This window comes from Apodemus sylvaticus, chromosome 1 (genome assembly GCF_947179515.1).
Source record: "Apodemus sylvaticus chromosome 1, mApoSyl1.1, whole genome shotgun sequence".
Lineage (NCBI taxonomy): Eukaryota > Metazoa > Chordata > Mammalia > Rodentia > Muridae > Apodemus > Apodemus sylvaticus.
This window is the reverse complement of record NC_067472.1, coordinates 58,198,663-58,218,751: the sequence shown is the minus strand read 5'-3', so window position 1 is coordinate 58,218,751 and position 20,089 is coordinate 58,198,663. Positions and strand designations below refer to the sequence as shown.

Genomic DNA, 20,089 nt, shown 5'->3' with positions numbered 1-20,089 from the left:
AATTGAAGAATTAATCTACAAAAACTATTCCTTAGGTCAATCAGAAGACCTAGTATCACCCTTGCCTCTCCTCTAAGCACAATTTAACAGGCTGTCTCAGGATCAGCCGCAACGAACGGTTTGCAGTTTGTCTGATGCTAAGCTGATTTCCACCGCATCATCAGTTTTAATGCCTCCTGGCCATGTTTCCATGATGACCATTTTGTACACCTTGGCCTATTCCTGAGCATCCTGAATACGCTGACTCCAGAGACAGGAGAAGCCTGTGTTACATGGCTGGAAGGAATGAGGTAGTTGTTTTGTTTGTAGTTCTGACTGGGCTGGAATTCCCATGTAGAGCAGGCTGGCTTTGAACTCATAGGGCCTGCCTCTGCTTTCTTTCTGAATTCTGGGATTAAAGGTGTAGCACATTCTACACAAGTGACTTTTTAAAAACTCTGAAATACCCTGAAATACAGTTTACAGAAGGCTAAATTCTGGTTTAATGATAGAATCTCAGATAGCAATCTAACAAAACTCCCCAGTGCCTCCCCATCCCACTTTTTACCTGAGGAAAACCAAGGCCAGATAGATGAAACAATACAACTGTTTGGTGGTGGTAGCAAGATTTTGTTTTACCTTACAGATTTTTTAAACTACATTTAACACAGTGATTTCACTTTGTGAAAATCATACCTGGAAAGTAGTGCGATTACATGTAGCTGTTTTAGTTATGCATACCTTTCCAGAAAGAAGCAAAATGCTAAAATTTAGCTAATGATAAAGCTATTTTAATACCCTAAGCTCAATAATTCACTGAAGGAGCATTCTTTTTGTTGCCCTTACTTGTCCATTTCAGGCATTCCTAATGTATGAAAGGGCCAATCTCTTCTCAGGAGTATATAACCCAAAAGCTCTCTACAAAAATCCATCTTTTTTTTCCTTCTGGTTCCTCCCTGAGCTTAGTTAGCTCTCCAATCTGGAAGAACAGTACTTTCAGAGCTGGAGTGGGGGTGGGAGTGTCACATGACATAACGCACTTTTAGCACCCACTGCTAGCACCCACTCTGTGCATTTGCTCTGATTTGGGCATATTTCCTTCCTCTCCTAAGCAGATAGCAGCTCACCTTGGTTAATGCCATTAAACCGTAGACCACTCAGCTGCTAATAAACCAGAAAGAAACCCGGCCGTGCTAGGACTAGAAATGTCCATCCCTGCCCCCAACCCCCTTAAGACAGTGACTAGGCCGGAATTCTCCTGGTTGATAAATGAGAGGAGCTGAGGAGCCGCTGTGATGACGGTTCCGAGAATCTGATTTGTGAGAAGGCGAATCTCCAGGAGCACCATGGAGATGCTTTTGGAAAGCGGGCCAGCCTACCTGCCGGAAGGAGGACGAGAGAAAGGGAACAAGGCAAAGAGAAACGCTTAAGAGAGATGGCCTGGAGGTGCCCAAAAAGAGACATTTGAAAAGGAAACGGAGGCCGCATCTCGGGGAAACCTCGGAGGTGAGTAGCATTTAAAAGGGTTGCGCATCCAGGCAAAGGAGCGACAGAGACAAAGGTGGAATGTTCAAACTGGGAAGAATAAGCCGGGTTAACTGTGGGTGGTACCCCGACGCCCAAGGGTGTCGTGGGGCTGGCGAGGACCGGAAGGTGGGGGTCAAGCGGGGCATCTACGCGGAAGACAGTGGGGGGTCGGGAACTGGCGAAGGAGCGGCCGCCCTGCATTTGCCCCGGGGAAGGTCAGAGACCCCCTACCGGAGAACCTCAGCAGGAACCTAGAGGGGCCGCGGTTGCCATGACGCCGGGTGGGGAGGGGGGTGACTCGCGCCCCGCCCCAAGCCCCGCGGGGCCGCGAGCTCCAGATGGTCCCCGGCCTCCCGCGGGAGCCGGCGGCCTGCGGCAGGGGGAGGCTATTGTCCTCCTTCCGCGGCGCCGCAGTCCCGCCGCTCGCGCCCGCGCGCAGCCTCCACGCGCCCCGCGGCCGCCGGCCCCGCGCGCCCCCCGCGCCGCTCGCGCCCTGTGACAGCGCCCTCCTGCCGTGCGCCCCGGGCCGCCCTGCCGCCGCCGCCAGTAGCCTCACGCAACCACCCCTCGCGACCCGGCTGTGGGCGCGGCGACAAGTGCGCCCCCGCTAGCCGCGCTCCCGTTGCCCGACAGGCGCTCCGCACCCAGGTAGGTGCAGCCGGCGACCCGGCCCGCTTTGTCCCGGCCGGCAAGGAGGCGCGCTTTGTGCGGCCGCGTGCAGGCGGCGGGGTCGGTCCTGGGGAGCTCAGGAGGGAGGATGCGACGCCGAGTGCCCGGGTCCTGTGAGGGCCAGCCAGGTACCACTGTGAAGACTGTGGGGGCCGAGGCTTGGGGCACGCGGACCTCTATGGAGCGCAGAGAAGAGTCTGGAAGAGTTGGGCTGACAGATGCGCTGATGGATCGGGGTCGCCTGGGCTCGGAGCGCTTCTGGCAGCGCGTGTTTTTAGCGGTGCGTCGGTTCCTGCGGCGGACCGGCCAGTGCTGGTAGTGGGACTGGGGACGCACTAGGTCTGCCTGGGGCCTGTGAATACCCAGCTCCATCTAGCTCCGCAGCTTTTTGGCAGCTGGCTATGGGACTGCGTGGGCTTTTCCTCTCCGCTGTGGTAGCTATAGCTCCATGCTACCTTTTAGGGTTCTCACTGATAAGAGAAGCGGACACGGTTGGTGGAGATGGCTGTAGCTGCTTGAGAGGATAAAACCTCTTCAGGCAGTGAGGAAGCGTTATGGAAGGTGTTTCCGGGGCCCTGTACATTTATAGGCCTGTGGATTCTGCCCGTCACACAACTACCCAGCAAGGCTGCCTGGCTGGGCTTCCAACCCAAGCTCCACATTCTATAAACGCCATCCACTTTGGCTTCAGCCTCCTGCACCCTAGGAGCCCATGACACTGCATGCTTGTCAGAGATGCAGGCTTGATTTCTCTGTGGGCTGTTTCTCAGCTGTCTTCCCCCATTACGATTCCAGTTTTGAGAGCCTGGGTTTGTGGGTATGGCCAGTCGATATCCCACAACCCAGTTTCTCTTTAAGAGAGAAGAGTGAGTTTCAGATGTGTGCGTGTGTATCTCAGCTCGAGCCTGGGGCAGCCTCTCTCGGCATGCTGAGGGGAGCACAGGATGGGGGGGAGGGTGAAGGAAAAGCTAAGATGGAGCTTAGACTTTTCCGGTAAAGAAACTGATGTCAGCTCAAGCTTAGCGACGGGGGTGGCAATCGAGGGGAAGTGAGTCTGAATAATTATGCCCCGGGTAAACGATTTTTTTCGCTTATTTATTTTTTTAGACCAGGTGATCTTCCTGCCAGTTTCCTGGGTGTGGAGATTACATGTTGTGCACCACCATGCTCAGCCTAAATAGCAAATTCTAAAGGAGAAAATGAAAGTCTCTGTGTCTTCAGCCCAGCTCCCAAAATTCTCACTGACTGGGGGGTTGTTTTTTTCCTCCTGCCCCTTACCGTGATGCGTCTCTCTTGCTTTTTAAAGCACCCTGGGTTTCTCTGTAATTCTTTTTTATTTTTTTCTCCATGCCAATCCATCCATTTATATTTGGAGTCAAATGAGATTTTTAACTTTGCCAAAGTCCCTCCCTATCTGCCCTAATGTATTATTCACCCTCTGGTCATTTATTCAGCTTTGACTTCCAGAGGCTGTCATGCCTGCACTCCTTCCTCTAGTTGTCAGATCCGTTTGATGAGTCCTAGAGCACACTTCATCATCATCCTCCCTCTGTCCTGGCTCCTGTCCTGAGCGAGAAGAGGTATTCCTTTAGCTTGGGATAGGGTCTGTGCACAGAAGCCACCCACAGACACACTCTAGACACACTGTGCCTTCTCAGCTCTCAGAGGTCCCTAAGTGGTCCCAGCTGCTTTGCTTGTTATCTTTGGACATTAGTGGCCCTCCATGAGCTGCCTGGGAATCAAAGTCCCAGGCCCATTCCAGATGTGCCACACCTGATCTGTTTCAGCGGCCCAGCACTCAGGTCATGCGGTTTGTATCTGAGACTCCTTGGGCCATGTGCTCAGCCCCGAAAGCCCTCCAGCCGAGAAGCAGGTCTTTCTCCTCCCATCTTCAGTCTTCCCGTGAGCCTTCTCCTCATCCCTAAGAAAGACAGTGATTCAGTGACCAGAATAAGAACATGGGAAATTCCTGTGATACCTCTTTATTAAATACCTGTTCTGCTGAATGACCAGTACTCCAGTTCTCAATAAGTTAAAAGTGGAAGGAGCAGAGACACATAAACAACTAATGGTCATAACTGTGTTGAGCAGTTCTGCGGCGTGCACAGTGCTAAAAGAAGCAAAGAGGAGGGAGGTAAAGAGTGGGGGGTTGGAAGGCAGGGCAGGGGAAATGGGGTTTCTCACAGCTAAGCAGTCTGTACCCAGCAGTACTTGGGTGGGCATAGGGTCCAGCAAGACCTCCAGCCTGAAGCTAGTGGGAGATAACACTATTCTCACACTAACCACATAAGCTTCTTGGGCCCGGGTGAGGTCAGTGGCCAGGAATGAGGGAATGCAGAACTGTAATCTGGATTAACAGTGGCACCTCCCTTTTGCCAGAGTTCATGAATCCTTGGAGAATAAAATTGAGGATTCCCCATTGAAGGGAGAAGACAGTTGTGTGGCTTGGGATTTGCTCCATGTGTGAGCATGGAGATCCAGGTCTTATGTAAGGGACAATCTAGGTAGGAAGACTCAAGCAGAAAACCTTAAGAATCTGGAGATGGTGATTGTTAGAGCACAGAAAATATATTGTAGAAGGTGATGGGTGGTGCAGAGCTGGAATGCCTGGGAACTGTCAAGATACAGATAGAGCCTCAGAGCCACCGTGCTGAACAATTCCACCTGGTACTGTCCTTGTGATCTATTGGAATAAACCCCACGGAGGCATAGCATAATGGCCCTGGGGGCCGTCTATGACTTTGAGATCACCAATGCCGTGTTAACTATCTGTGTCATTGCATGCTTGGAGATTCAGGTGCCAGAGCATATAACGTCCTAGCCTTGGTCTGTGAAGAAGAGCATTCTAATGTTCTGTTTTTGACTTAGTGAGACTCTAGCTCCAGATGTTTTCCCCCAAAATTACTGAAGGCAAGGCAGGGCAGGAAATAGGGTTTCTAATTTTTCGAACCAGTGTCAGTGGAGGAAGGGGAGAGGGTCAGCTGCTTGCAGGGCCAACCCACAGCTAAGCAGGCTGTACCCAGCAGTGCTTGGGCGGGCATAGGATCCAACAAGACCTTCCCAGCCACACATCCCCGCAAGGTCAGGATCCCAGGCCTGGACACTAGTGGGGTCTGAGAGGAGCAAAGGGGCATGGTGGGGTCTGCAGAGAAGTTGGCAGCACTTCCCTACCTAAAGGAATCCATTGGCAACAAATAAGCAACAACAAAAAAATAGCCCCCGGGGGCTGGCTTTAGTAGGTTTGTAGGAGGTTTTGTCCTATAAAAGGAAAATAGGAAAACTAATGAGGAAAGCTGGGTGTCTGAATGGGAGTGCATCCACTGGAAAGCCTGTGTCCCCACACCCTTACCTTAGCTGAGCTGAGTGGCCTCTAGTTGGGAGACTTTAACTCCAAACACTGCAGGGCTGAGGGCTGTGCTTCCAGCCAGACTCTAGTTTCTTGTTCCACCCCAAAACTATCGGGTGACCAAAACTCAGGGCATGCCCGGCTTATAGTGCTCTTTGCCCAGGGTGATTCAACTCTGCCCTACAATTTAGTTTTGTATAAATATTTACAGAGCAGATCTAGGGACTCTATTGGTATAAAATGATGGGAAAGGAGTCCTAGCCCTAATGGGAACCAAGCTCTTTGTCTATAGGAGAAGTTAACGAAAGACCCAAATCTCGGGACCAGGGACGTTTATTCTTTATAATTTGGCCTCCTTAGCTTTAACTGTCAATGTGGTAAAGCCTTGTAATCTGAGAGGAAAGCCTCCATTAAGGAATCTCCCAGAGCAGACTGGCCTGTGGACACATCTGTGGGAGATTGTCCAGGTTGATTATTTGATGTAAGAGGCCTCAGTCCACTGGGGGGGTGGGGGAGGTGGCACCTTTCCCTGACCAGCTGGTCCTAAGCTATAGAAAGAAAAGAAGGAAGGAAGGAAGGAAGGAAGGAAGGAAGGAAGGAAGGAAGGAAGGAAGGAAGGAAGGAAGGAAGGAAGGAAGGAAAGAAAGAAAGAAAGAAAGAAAGAAAGAAAGAAAGAAAGAAAGAAAGAAAGAAAGAAAGAAGCGGGGTGTGTGTGTGTGTGTGTGTGTGTAACAGAAGTTGCTGCCCTGACTTCCCTCCATGATGGACTATGACTTGAAATTTATAAGCCAAATAAATCCTCCCCAAGTTGATTTTGGTCAGAGGGTTTTATCACAACTGAAAGAAGAACCTTCTTCATGCCACACCTAAGGAAATCCTGGTGTGAGTCAGGTGGACAGCCCCGCCCTTAAAGAAGACCAGGCTCAGCTTTTTGGAACCAGCTAATCACAGTAGCCAAGTTCTGTGTGCCCATGTGAACACACACCATCCTCCCCACCCAGCCTTCCCCAGACCAGACCATGAGGAGTTTGTTTCCTTTCTTCCCAGACCAGGTATTGACAAGGTCATAGTCCTTGCCTAGGAAGTAGTTCTTGAGTTTAAAATGCCTATGTTGGCGAGATATTAGGAAAGTGAGAAAAGTAGGATTTAGAGTTCTGTTAAAGTTTACAACTCTACCCCCATTCCCTTGATTGGCTACTAAATGTTGTATTACACAAGAACTTTGAACCTAACAGACTTTCGGGAAAAAAAAATCTCCAGCAGCTAACCTGAAGCTCGTTTGAGGACAGAGCATGTTTGCTTGGGTTAAGGTCATAAGTGGTAGTGGCTAGCATGCATGACCCAGCTACCGCGGCCCAGCCACGGAAGGCAGAGATGAGTGCTGATCCCTCAGGGCACTGCTGAAGGTCTCTGGGAGGCTCAGGGAATGTTCTCTGTATCAGAGGCTATGATCAAGGTAGAAGGAGGCTGGGAAGATGGCTCAGTGGTTAAAAGCAGTGGTGGTTCTTTCAGAGGACTCAGGTTCAATTCCCAGCACCCATGTCAGCTCACAACCATCTGTAATTTTAGTTCCAGGGAATCCAGCATCCTCTTTTGGCCTCTCTGGGCACCAGGCAACCACATGGTACACACACATGCAGCAAAACTTGCATATCAATATAACAAAACTGAAAAAAAATTAGAGGGGCTACAGAGAGGGCTCAGCGGTTAAGAGAACTGACTGCTCTTTCAAAGGTCCTGAGTTCAAATCCCAGCAACCACATTACGGTGGCTCACAACCATCCGTGTAATGAGATCTGATGCCCTCTTCTGGTGCATCTGAAGACAGCTACATATAATAATAAATAAAGACTTACATATAAACCAGGCGGTGGTGGCATACACCTTTAATCCCAGCACTTGGGAGGCAGAGGCAGGCGGATTTCTGAGTTCGAGGGCAGCCTGATCTACATAGTGAGCTCCAGGACAGCCAGGGCTGCACAGAGAAACCCTGTCTCGAAAAAAAAACAAAAACAAAAAAGAAAGAAATTTGAGCAAGATGTTCTTTTTAAAAGTCAGAAAGAACCTTGCTTCAAAACCCAGTGCTGTAGCTTCAAGCCAAACAAGCTTGAGCCAATGGGTTAATAGCAGCAGCATGGGAAGGCCTCTGCTCATGAGTGACAGGGATACACAGCACAACTGACATTTGTAAAGAACATAGGAAGCATTTTCTGTAGCAACAAAAGGAACGGCAGGGGTAAGAGCCATGCTGTGTCCTCCTGTGAACACCTAGACACTTGGCCCATGCCTGTCTCAGTACAGCCATCTTTATGTATCTCTGGTAGATTTATCTCAGCTCTAGAGCAGAATCTGGGTCTTTAATCTCCAGGTACCTATGAGGAAGACTCAGAACAAGAGTGGAGCTGGAGACTGAAACCATCGTTTTCTGTTTACTGCCCAAGGAGGCTTAAAGCTGCTGCGTGCGTTACCCTGAGACCTTTGCTTCTTTTAGCATAGCTGCTCTGTTCTATGGAACTCTGGCCTATGGCCCTTGAAGCCCTTCCAGGCTCTGATGTTGCCTGCTTCCCTCCCTCCCTCTCTCCCTCCCTCCCTCACTCCCTTCCTGTGTCTTTCCTTGTTCCTGTCTAGCCACTCCCTCAGGGTGGCTTCCCACTGGGGGCTGATTTTCACCAACTAAGAGAAAGCTACCCAGCCATAACCTCTGGTCCCAGCAAAGCAAAGGAGAGCAAACAGAGAAGGGCGTGAGACACCAGACATGGCCATGTACACCTTCAGTCTCAGCACTCGGGAGGCACAGACAGGAATCTCTCTCTCTCTGTTTTTTTTTTGAGACAGGGTTTCTCTGTGTAGCCCTGGCTGTCCTGGAGCTCACTCTGTAGACCAGACTAGCCTCGAACTCAGAAATCTGCCTGCCGCTGCCTCCCAAGTGCTGGGATTAAAGGTGTGAGCCACCACCACCCTGCGGCAGAGGAATCTCTTATGTTTAAGGTCAGCCTGGTCTACAAAGCAAGTTCCAGGACAGGCATGGCTACAGAGAGAAGCCATGTCTTGAAAAGTACTAATGAACAAAAAGTCGAAGAAAGGCATGGTGAGCGGTGGCTCGGCCTCCCCAGGCTCTGCTCACCGGCTGTGTCTCTTCTCTTCGTAGGAACAGGAAGCCACCCACCACCATGAGCAGCACTCTGTCACCCACTGACTTCGACAGCTTGGAGATCCAGGGCCAGTATAGTGACATCAACAACCGCTGGGACCTGCCCGACTCAGATTGGGACAATGACAGCAGTTCAGCCCGCCTCTTTGAGAGGTCCAGAATTAAGGCCCTGGCAGGTACGGGAGGGGCAGGGAAGTGAAGAGATTGGTACAGGTGGGTTTATGAGGGTGGGATGGAGTATCTTTTGTCTTTATGGGAAGACTTGCCTCGTTTTCTAAGCTGCTGTTCTGAAGAGATACTGACTCCTGGTCACCAGATCCAACCTCAAGATCAAACTTCATGCAGTGTACAATGCCCCCTAGCTTTCTCCTTCCCTAGCCTAGAGATGCCACACACATTAACCCCTGGAAGGAGCCAGCTGGGTAGATGAGCACAGTTTCACGACCATAGCCCCACATCAGGTCTCTGTCCCTGTAGTGCTTTACTCTAGTTGTCACTTCTGTCCCCATCTACCTCTCCCTCACCTTCCCTCCCAAGGTGCCAGCCCCTATTTCTTCAGCCATTTCCCACAGCTGTTCCCTTTCTGGACCATTATCTTCCTGGCACTCTCCCCGCCCCCTCCTGCCTGCTGCCTGTCACTCCAGTTATTTTATTTACCTGTTCCCTGAAGCAGTTCTCTCAGCAGCTGCCCTCCCATTCTCTCAGGGCTTGTGCTCCACCCACCCCCTCGGCCCCTGCCCTCCCCTATGGCCAGGGCTCTCCCCTTGGCTGAGCTGGGACAAACAAACCAGTCTGACTGGCCTCTTGCTTGGGAGGGGGGCAGGTAGTGGTCATAGCAACAGGAGTGCAGCTGCCACCTGACACCACCGCCAGCCCGTGGCTGTTTGGGGATTGAGTCACCTACACGCCCTAAGGCCACCCACCCAGGCTGCCTTCCACCTCTGTCCCACCCTCCCACTGACCTGACCGTGGCCCGGCCAGTTCCCATATGGGAGCTCAGTACTTCCACTTAAGGAAGGATTTCTCAGTGGAAGCTGGGAACTCCCAGCAGAAGAGATTTGGAGGCCTAGATGATTTTTACAAATACCAGTTCTCACAAAGGACAAACTGCAGAATCTTTAGACATGTAGTCCAGAAGCTCATGATTCTTAACAGCTTTCCCAGGAAGCTAATCTCCGCCAGCCCAGCATCAGACAATGGTTCCAACTTGTTGGGTTAATTGGGTCACTTTCTCCTGCCATCTTCCTAGCTGGGACAGGAGGTCAGTTGGTGAAATACTCATATTAGTACTTCAGCAGCTCAGGAAGACAACACGTGGGGCACGGAAGATGTCAGTGCTGTTGGAGAAGTGTGCCTGGTACCTGGTTTTAGATAGAGGATACATGTATCTTCTATCAACTATCATTGATGTTATGGTGCACATGTAACCCAAAACTTCCATGGTATCAGCAATGACCTATACCTCCCAGTACTGTCACTGCATCTGTACAGTACAGGTCGCATGCCAACCAATGTGATCATGATATCTATGTGCACATGGTTACTTGCTACCCAATACATTTGCTAGGTCTAGTTCATGTGACAGGTGCTACCCAAAACTCTGGTCTGTGAGCATGCCACATACCTACCACCCAGCCCTGCTACCATGCCCAAGCATTAGACACATACTTCCCAATACTGTCAAACTCTGCACAAGACCCATGCCAATCAGAACCGGCACAGTGTGTGCATGCACTCAGGAGTGTGCGAGCACACTCAGGGCTCTCACTGAGTGTTTATTCCCCTGAAGAGGCATCTGTGAATGGGATTGCTTTGTACAGTGTCACTCACTCAGTAGGAGCCAAATAAATCCTAAATAATTAAAAACGAGGAGGAGCAAGCAGAGGCTAAGAGTGGCAGGAGCAGAGGCCCAAGAAGGGATAGGACGGGCACACGATAGATATGTGCCCAATGTTAGGGTGTACAGGGACTGGGATATTGACTGCGGAGCCTGGTGGGCATCGGAAAAGGCTAGTACTGGAGGACAGTCACAGTACTTACTCCCCAGAGAAGGTCATAGAAGTCAACACCTGGCTTCTCTTCCAGGATCTCCTTGCTTCCGCGGTTCTCTGCTCTCAGGGCTGAGATCAAAGCTCAGGCGTCCTGGAACAAGCCCACCTAGAGGTGCCCAGAGAGTCTGGCCCACCTGCAGACCTTCTGAAAGCAGGAGTTTGCTTTGGGGCCCCCTCTGGCAGGGTTTCCCTAGTCTTGGGCAACTAGTAGCCTGCTGAACAGGTCTCTGGGTGCTGGCAACTCCCTCCTCCGCCCCTGCAGGGCCTGGCCATGCCCCAACTGGCTCCGCCTCCTAAGCGGCCCGCCCCTCCCCCCGCCACTGTCCGACCTGTTTGTCTGGAGCTGCCTCTGTCTCCTCTCCCTACAACCAGGTGTGCCCCACTCACTGTCTCAGAAGCTGAGGCATCCCATAACTTTTTCCCCACTCCTTGAAACTCCCAGCATCCTTGAAACCACTCCACCCACCAGGTACGGAGGAAGCCTTTTTCTGGACGCCCCCAGCACAGACTCAGGGGCTACACACTCCAGGCCCTGTCCCGGCAGGGGAGCATGGACTCTGGGCCACAGGCTGAGTAGGAGGCAGCAGGCACCATGAGTACGAACGGAGTGGGCAGGGTCCATGGGAATGGCCTGAACGGGGCTGGTGAGTTTTACTATGAGGCTGTGGAAGGGTCTCAGAACCCTGGGGGCGTCCTGCTCTCGCCAGCTGCCTTCATCAATCCTGCTCAGTATGCCAGTGTGCTGGAAGGACGTTTCAAACAGCTTCAAGGTGAGTTTCCCTGGGCAGAGGGGAGCCTGTTGTGCCAAAGGGGGGGCCAGCCCGAGCCCGAGGAGCTCGCAGACCCAGAACCTACCGCTTTCTGTGACTCAAGTGTTTATGTTGAGGGACAATGTGGTGAAGCTTTGAGGGAATTGATAAAAGTAGCCAGAGAATGCAGGCATTAATGCAGGCATTCCAGTAGACAACTGGAATTGCGCTGGATGGGACTGGAGGTGGGCGTTGGGCTACCCTGAGGGGTGTGACCTTGAGGTGCCCTGCCAGGTGCAAAGGTGGTGTGGATGGAGGGTTAATGTCTTCAGCTAGAGAGGCCCGCAGCACTCTCCCCTGGCAGCTCACCCTCATGGTTTGGCCATGCTGGCCTTGTTAAGGAAGGGCAGTGGCCCGGAGTCCTAGGACCTAGAGCTTTCATGTTTTCCTGGGCTTCTGATTGGGTGTGAAGGGAGGATGTGTGGAGAATGGGAGAGCGCGGGTCGAAGGAGAGGGTTTGTCCTCACAGGTCACATAGATGCCTGAACAGCAATCTTCCTCATGGACCAAATAAGTTTATTTCATGATATGTGTGTTTAAGGATGTTGTGGGTGTCTTGTGGTGCTACTCTTTGGTGCCTGGATTTATCAGGTCTTCCTAGGTACAGTTTCCATTTTTAGTCTACCTGTGTACCTCACACCAGTGGGCCAGGTATCAGGGAGGTCTCCCTGGGTTCAGTAAAGGTTAGATGACTTAAGTTGTCTTCAACTCATATAGAGCCTGGAGATCCTAAAAGAGGCCCAGAGTCACCATGGGTTATTAGGACCCCAGGAATGGCATAGGCACAGGAACTGGAGATGAGAAAGTCAGGAATAGACTCGGGTGTGTGGTTGTTCTATGGGAGAGGTGCACAGGAATGTGAAATTAAGGGATGAGTCTAAATTTCTGAGGTGCCGGGGCTGAGGTGGGGACAAATGGAACTCTACACTCTTCCCATTTGGGCTGGGTCCTTACTTGGGGCTCTCAAAGGGCAACTGGCAGGAATCCTAGCCTCCAAAGTAGTTTACCATGCAGAGCTTACATCTTCCCTCTACACTTACAAAGTCTGTAATCAGTTTCCTGTGCAACCGGACAGCATCCCCGTCAGGTGCTCCCCTGGGGCTGAGACTACCCTCACCTTGCCTGCCTCTCTTGAAGGTTGGCACTCAACTCTACCTGAACTGCTCCCTTGAAATTGCAAGTTCTTATTTCTTTTTGTTCTTTTGTTTTTGTTTTTGTTTGAGATGGGATCTCACTGTTGGGTAAGATCTACCCTAGCTGGTCTGGAATTCAGAGATCCTCCTGCCTAGGCCTCCCAAGACTGAAGGCATTTGCCACCTTGCCCTATCTAAATTCTTATAAATTATTTCTTAATGTTTAGGTATTGGCATTCTAGATTTAGATCCTCAGCAGCCAGCTTGCACCTCTGCCTTAGGGTAGGAGGAGTTTACCTTTTCTGTGCGTGACCCAGGGCCCACACAGCCTCTCCGCTGAAGCTGTGAAATCTGCTGAGAACTGCTACCCTGTTCACAGGCTCCACCCTCTCCCTGTCCACATCTGAAAGAAAGGAGGAGGTGCTTACGGAAGCTCCTCCAGAGGGAGCCATGCTGCTCTGGGCACCCGCTAGATGTATCTCACTTAATTGTCACAGTGACCCAATAAAGTAGAAGTAATATACTCATCCTACAAATGGAGAAACTGAGGCAATGAGTAAGCTGCCCAGTATTTCAATACTATTACAGCATGAAGCCTAATCCCTGAACCCTTAGTCCCCCTGAGCAGTTTCCATCTTCCTCTTCTTCTCCTCCTCCCCCTCCTTCTCCTCCTCCTTCTTTTTTGACTTTTCAAGACAGGGTTTCAGCCGGGCGGTGGTGGCGCAAGCCTGCAATCCCAGCACCCTGGGAGGCAGAGGCAGGCGGATTTCTGAGTTCGAGGCCAGCCTGGTCTACAGAGTGAGTTCCAGGACAGCCAGAGCTATACAGAGAAACCCTGTCTTGAAAAAAAACAAATCCAAACAACAACAACAACAAAAAAGACTGGACTTTTCTGTGTAGCCCTGTCTGTCCTTAAACTCACTCTGTAGACTAGGCTAGCCTGGAACTCAGAGACCGACCTTCCTTAGCCTCTGGAGTGCTGGGATTAAAGGCGTGGCCCACCCTTCTTCGTGGCCCACCCTTGTTTGTCTTGCTTTACTTCTCCTTTGCTCTTGAGCTCACCCCTGCCTTTTCATTTCTTAGCTGGGTGGATTACGGTTTCCCCCCCCCCCTTGCCCATCCCTACCCCTGCCCCAGCTGTCGCTTCTGCTCTCTCTGGCATCCCAAGGCCCTTCCTACACCCTGCCCTTTGGTGTTTCAGTGCTGGCACACTGTCCTTGAGGACAGAAATGACTCCTTGTTATCACTGCAGATGAGCGAGAAGCCGTGCAGAAGAAAACCTTCACCAAGTGGGTGAACTCCCACCTGGCCCGGGTGACATGCCGGGTGGGAGACCTGTACAGCGACCTGCGGGACGGGCGCAACCTCCTGAGGCTCTTGGAGGTGCTCTCGGGAGAGACCCTGGTGAGCTGGGGTGATGGATGGGAGAGGGGGGAAGCCTCAGAGACTGGCCAAGGGAGCAAACCATAGGAGGGGCCATAGAAAGCAGAGCAAAAACATGGCTCCTCTGCCCAGCGGGTTCTCATCCCAGGGGGCTTTGCTACGTGGATTACACGGGAGCCATGCTGTGCAGAAACAGGAACAGTGACGCTATTGAAAGCGTTTGTTTCTTCTCCCACCCACTCTGAGTGCAATTAATTCCCTTGGGAATCTTAATCTGCCCAAGCCTCATCTGTGACCTTCTTTGGGCTCCTTGATCTCTGGGCTGCCCTGTGTTCCCTGAAGGAGATAAAGGGAGGGATGGAGCAGGTTGCTGAAAAAAAAAATGTCGATGTGGTCTCAAGCCACTGTACCCTCCGTCCGCCAACAGCCAAAACCCACCAAGGGCCGAATGCGGATTCACTGCCTGGAGAATGTAGATAAAGCACTGCAGTTCCTGAAGGAGCAGAAGGTGCACTTGGAAAACATGGGCTCCCATGACATTGTGGACGGAAACCACCGTCTGACCCTTGGGCTGGTGTGGACCATCATCCTCCGATTTCAGGTATCCTCCAAATGCTGTCTGAGGTGTAAACTGGGCATGAACCAGTGTTATACCCCCACACTGCTACTGATGGCCCATGACAAGATAAATACAAAAACTGAGGTTCTGGAGAGATGACTCAGCAGCTAAGAACACTGTAATGGCTACTCTTCCAGAGGACCCGGGTTTGATGCCCAGTACACATACGGCAACTCACAAGCACTTATAAATCCAGTTCTAGGAGGTCTGATGCCATATTATGGCCTCTGTGAACACCAGGCACATGTGTGGTGCACAGACTAACATTCGGGTGAAATACACATACACATAAAAATAATACACATAAAAATAATAATACATAAACTTTAAAAATTGTACATCTAAACTGGGAAGTGGTAGCACACACCTTTAATCCCAGCACTTGAGAGGCAGAGGCAGGTGGATGTCTATGAGTTTGAGGCTATCCTGGTCTACAGATGGAGTTCCAGGACAGCCAGGGCTATACAGAGAAACCCTGTTTCAAAAACAAAAGGAGAAAAAAAAATCTGAGCATCTCAAACGGTATCAGTTTGCCTTTGTCTTCTCATTCTCCACATTATACTCAGGGCCGCATCAGCTCCTTTTCCAGTTGACCTCTGAGCAGAGCTCTTTCAGCTCCACCTTTGAAAGCTGGCTCTCAGGGAACATTCATTCACATGCCAGGATTCTCCACAGAGCCAGATGCCTTCACTTGTAGGCACTTACACTACATTGATACCCCATCCCACTTCAAATCTCCTGGACCTGATAATGCACGTCACTAGCCCAGGATACATTCTTAAAGATCAATTTTCCATGATTCTCTCTGAGAAAAACACCAAGGCACCACTAGGGAGTGAAGGCCCTGCTCACTGCTTTCTTAGATCCAAGACATCAGTGTGGAGACAGAAGACAACAAGGAGAAGAAGTCAGCCAAGGATGCCCTGCTGCTGTGGTGCCAGATGAAGACTGCAGGGTGAGAGAGAGGCCCAGGAGCATGGGGGTGGGGTAGCCCCACCCAGATGGACAGTATAGAAAGGATGGGTTCTGAGGTTCACAGCCTCACCACAGTCCTTGTATCACAGAGCATTCAGTGGTTTTCCTGGTCTTTCTTTCTAGATATCCCAATGTCAACGTGCACAACTTTACCACCAGTTGGAGAGATGGTCTGGCCTTTAATGCCATCGTTCACAAACACCGGTAAGAAGGCAGGGTTAGTGAACACATGGGTTAATGACCCAGGGATACAGCTAGGCCAGGAGAGTGGCTAAACTATAGCATAGCCTTAAAGGAAAAAAATTAAAGGAAAATCCCAGTCTTTGGAAAGCAGAAGTAGAAGAGTAGTAAATGCAAGGTCAGCCTGGTCTCACGGTGAGTTCCAGGCCAGTCAAGGTTACATAAGAGAGGCCCTGTCTCAGAGAGTGTGGAGAGGGGCCAGGGGTGCATGCTTCACTGGGGCTGGGTTTGGGGTGTTTCCAACCAGGAAGAAATGCATCTTTTTCCTCTTTAGGCTCTGACATGCTTTTGATGTTTTCTGTGTTCCTTCCCCGACCCTCAGACCAGACCTGTTGGATTTTGAGTCCCTGAAGAAGTGTAACGCACACTACAATCTGCAGAATGCTTTCAATCTGGCTGAAAAGGAACTTGGCCTGACGAAACTCCTGGATCCTGAAGGTGGGACAGAACTCTGCGGGACAGGTGTAGGGAAGACAGAGGTTACCAGGGGAGGGCCAGCAGCAGTGGAGGGATGCAGATGCTCTGGAATTAGCTAGTAGCGATGGTTTCCACAGCCTTGAATATACTCCAAGCTGCTTGAACTGTACACTTTTAAAGGATAACTTTTATGGTAAGAAGAAAGTTGTGTCTCAAAACAAGAAGTGTCTGTGTGGTGTCTTATGCCGTAATCACAGCACTCAACAGGCCCAGGTAGGATTAGGAATTTAAGCCCAGCCTTGCTATAGAGCAAGTTTGAGGCCAGCCTGGGCTACATGAGTCTCTACTTCAAAACAAAGGGAGTTCAGCCTCAGAGAGAGTTCTGGCTATGGGTTCTCTCGGCCCAGAGCACTTGCATGACCCAGAGCCAGTCACTTGGCCTAGTGACTAGGATGGAAATGGGACTCAGAGCTAATGCGGCCATCACGAATGCTCTAGCACCACAAAAATAACTTAAATAAAGATTTAAAAAGTAAAATGAGAGGACTTTGGATCACATGATCTCATGATTGACTCTAAAATTCTAGGATTTTAGTTAAGTTATAAGACCTTTGGTTCTAAGAACTAGCATGTGGTCAGATGCCCCTGCTGGCTGCCTCAGATGGTGCTAAGATTAAAGGACTCTTACTTTTGTACCTGGTGCTGCACTCCTCTTGACATACCTTACTTGTCCCAACAACACCCCTCTGCCATTACTGTCCTCAGTTTACGGAAGAGATGGGACCTTTCGCAGGTCAGGTGACCTGCTGAAGGTCATAGACCTGTTATAGCTGAGATTCAGGCACAGCCCTACTCTAGAGCCTGTTTCCCCTGCTGCCTCTGCAGGGCAGAACAATCTGGGTGCAACCAGAAAAGGGCAGAGAGCCAGCCTACAAGCCCCTGTTGGAAGCATTCCTTGACTGGCTGCTTTGATTCTTTCTCTGTTTTTTATCCCCCACACCCTTATAGCCGTGTCTCCTGTGCCCTTAGTTCAGAATGACCAGTATGGCACCCAGCTGTCACTCAGAGTGTCTTGGCTACTTAGACACAGAGTGAGGCTAAGGGCAAAGCTCCTTGGGGAACATTTGCAAAGCACAGCAGTTCTGCAGAACTCAGGAGCACAGTGAAGGGCCTGTGGCTTGACTGAGATGATGACTTCAGGAGCTCCAGCTCTCTTGAGTGTTTTCTGAAGGCTGTGAGGGGCTTCCAGGCCCATAGTCTGGCCTTGAGAGGAGGAATGTGTGGCCCTAGTCTGACAGCTTAGGGATCCCAAGTCCTCGTCAGCTGTGGTTGAGTGGAGGGAATGCTAGGTCTCAAGGATGCTCACCCCCTTAGCTGTGCCCGTGGCTGAACTCAGGGAGACAGATTGAAAACAGCAGCAGTGACCTTGGTGCTAAGTGCTGGTGTCTGTCCCTGCTGTGCTGCACCCGGCTCAGGAGGCTTAGCTTAGTTTCTGTCCCACTGCCCCGCAGCCCGTTGACTTTTTAGTCATTTCTCTAGCCTAGGGGTCCATGATCCGCCACCTGGGAATGGCAGTTCTTTGCTTGCTTTTCTTTCCGTAAACAGCCAGCTTGTATATCAAGTATTCTGAGTAAAATGTCACCTGGATTTTTATTTTTTTCTCTTCTACTTAGCAGGCCCTTCCCATATCCAAGAGAAATTTGGAATGATTGAGTTGTTACTTGGCCCTAAAGCACAGTTCTCAAACTGTGGGTCCAGCCCTTTCGCAGGGGTCACACATCAGATGTCCCGAATATCACACATGTGCATTATGGTTCACAACAGCAAAAAAAGTTATCTTATGGTTGGGGATCACAATAACCTGGGGAACTATATTTTGTTTTTGTTTTGTTTTCGCTTTTTGAGACAAGGTTTCCCTGTGTAGCTCTGGCTGTCCTGGAACTCATTCTGTAGACCAGGCTGGCCTCCAACTCAGAGATCCGCCTGCCTCTGCCTCCTGAGTGCTGAGATTAAAGGTGTGTGCTACCACTGCCCAGTCTGAGTATTAAAGAGTATTAGGAAGGTTGAGAACCACTGCTCTAAGGGTATCTGAAAAGATGTGTCAGCCTTGGAGGGCTGGGGGACATGAGGTGAGTGAGTCAGGTTTTGGGCTACTTCTGGAAGGGAGGCAGGTTTGTGGTCTGACTCACCCAGGTGGTCCTTTTCCTCAGATGTGAATGTAGACCAACCCGATGAGAAGTCAATCATCACCTACGTGGCCACTTACTACCACTACTTCTCTAAGATGAAGGCCCTGGCTGTGGAAGGCAAAAGAATTGGCAAGGTACCCTCACTGTGAGACGGTGGGCAGAAGGGCCAGAGGAGGCCTGGTGGAGGCCTTACTCCTAAAATGGGACCGGGTAGAGCCATGTCACCAGGTGAGATACCCACCTGCCTGTCTCCTGTCCCACAGGTCCTGGACCATGCCATGGAGGCAGAGCACCTGGTAGAGAAATATGAGTCCCTGGCCTCTGAACTACTGCAGTGGATTGAGCAAACGATTGTGACCCTCAATGACCGACAGCTGGCCAACTCCCTGAGTGGAGTCCAGAACCAGCTGCAGTCTTTCAACTCCTATCGCACTGTGGAGAAGCCACCCAAGTAGGTGTCTCCTGGGCTTCACCCTGCCAGAGCATGCCTGCCCGCATGCCTGCCCAGAGCTGTGCTCACTTGAGAGAAAGCCTAAATGAGGACAGCCTTTTGGGAGGGACACTTGGCAGTACAGAAGTCCAGCCAAGGCTTGTTTCCCTCCTCGAAAAGTGCTGGAAGCATTCAGACAGCACAGTTGTTCCAAAACACATTTTCTAATGACTAGCCATTTTTAAAAAGCATGGCATGGAAGAATGATTGCCGTGGCACGTTGAGTCACTGAAATCCATCAGATAAAAATTACTGGTTATAAGCCAGCTGCTGTGGCTCGTACCTGCAAATTCCAGCACCTGGGAGTCTGAGGCAGGAAGATTTTACTGTGAGTTCCAAGGCCAGCCATGGTGAGTTCGAACCTGGGCATCAGAGTCAGACCCTACCTGGAAAAAAGATAGATAGATAGTTAGATAGATAGATAGATAGATAGATAGATAGACAGACAGACAGACAGACAGACAGACAGACAGGATATGGCCATGCAACAGTGTAGTCTCAGTGTAGCAATAGACAGAACCAGACCTGACAGGCGGGTCAGCAGCTAGCAGTATGGCGTGGCTGATAGCATGAGCATCACAAAGATAATTATTTGTTTCTTCCATGTGTAAGATGGCTATTAGCAATGCTACATAGCACAGACAAGGGTTTGTGTGACTCTGTGTGTGTGTGTCCTTTGCCTGGAAAATTCTCTTCTGGGCATTAAGCAAAGATGAAATCTCAAGAACACTCTGTAACATGACCTTTGTAATATAGTAATAATAAGTCACATTCTCGAAGCAACCAACTGAAAGTTGTAACCTCCCAAATGACACGAAAAGATTGCCATAGCTGAAGTAGGCTGCAAGAGTTCTTCATAGCCACAAACAGAGTTATAAGCATCCATGTTTAGAATGCCTGAGTTCAGATCCTCTGCCACCCTGCGTTTGTGAGTGTTGGAGAACTTGGATAGCATGTTTGTGTTTAGTTTTATCATCTGGAAAACAGGAGAGAATGTAGACGGCGATGGAAGTTACCACGCAGGAAGAGCTGGGAATGGTGAGAGCCAAGGCCCTGGTCGCAGCTACGCTGTTGGTCTCTGAACTCTGGTGACTGTAGCTCCCTGTTGGAG

At 50.6% G+C, this 20,089-nt stretch overlaps 1 protein-coding gene across 2 annotated transcripts in view; it reads left to right on the top strand.

Moving 5' to 3' along the window:
* Positions 1-2,032: 2,032 nt before the first annotated feature.
* Positions 2,033-20,089, top strand: part of Sptbn2 (spectrin beta, non-erythrocytic 2) — a 41,876-nt gene continuing 23,819 nt past the window's right edge. The window contains exons 1-9 of one of the 2 annotated variants that reach the window (XM_052193280.1): positions 2,033-2,154; positions 8,670-8,848; positions 13,918-14,069; positions 14,476-14,649; positions 15,531-15,622; positions 15,766-15,846; positions 16,205-16,320; positions 18,510-18,622; positions 18,752-18,939. In XM_052193280.1, the coding sequence (XP_052049240.1) occupies positions 8,692-8,848; positions 13,918-14,069; positions 14,476-14,649; positions 15,531-15,622; positions 15,766-15,846; positions 16,205-16,320; positions 18,510-18,622; positions 18,752-18,939 (1,073 nt within the window). In that variant the 5' untranslated portion in view covers positions 2,033-2,154; positions 8,670-8,691. Of the gene's footprint in view, positions 2,155-8,669; positions 8,849-11,110; positions 11,494-13,917; positions 14,070-14,475; positions 14,650-15,530; positions 15,623-15,765; positions 15,847-16,204; positions 16,321-18,509; positions 18,623-18,751; positions 18,940-20,089 lie in introns of those variants that run through there. The other variant, XM_052193286.1, reaches the window with a different exon arrangement.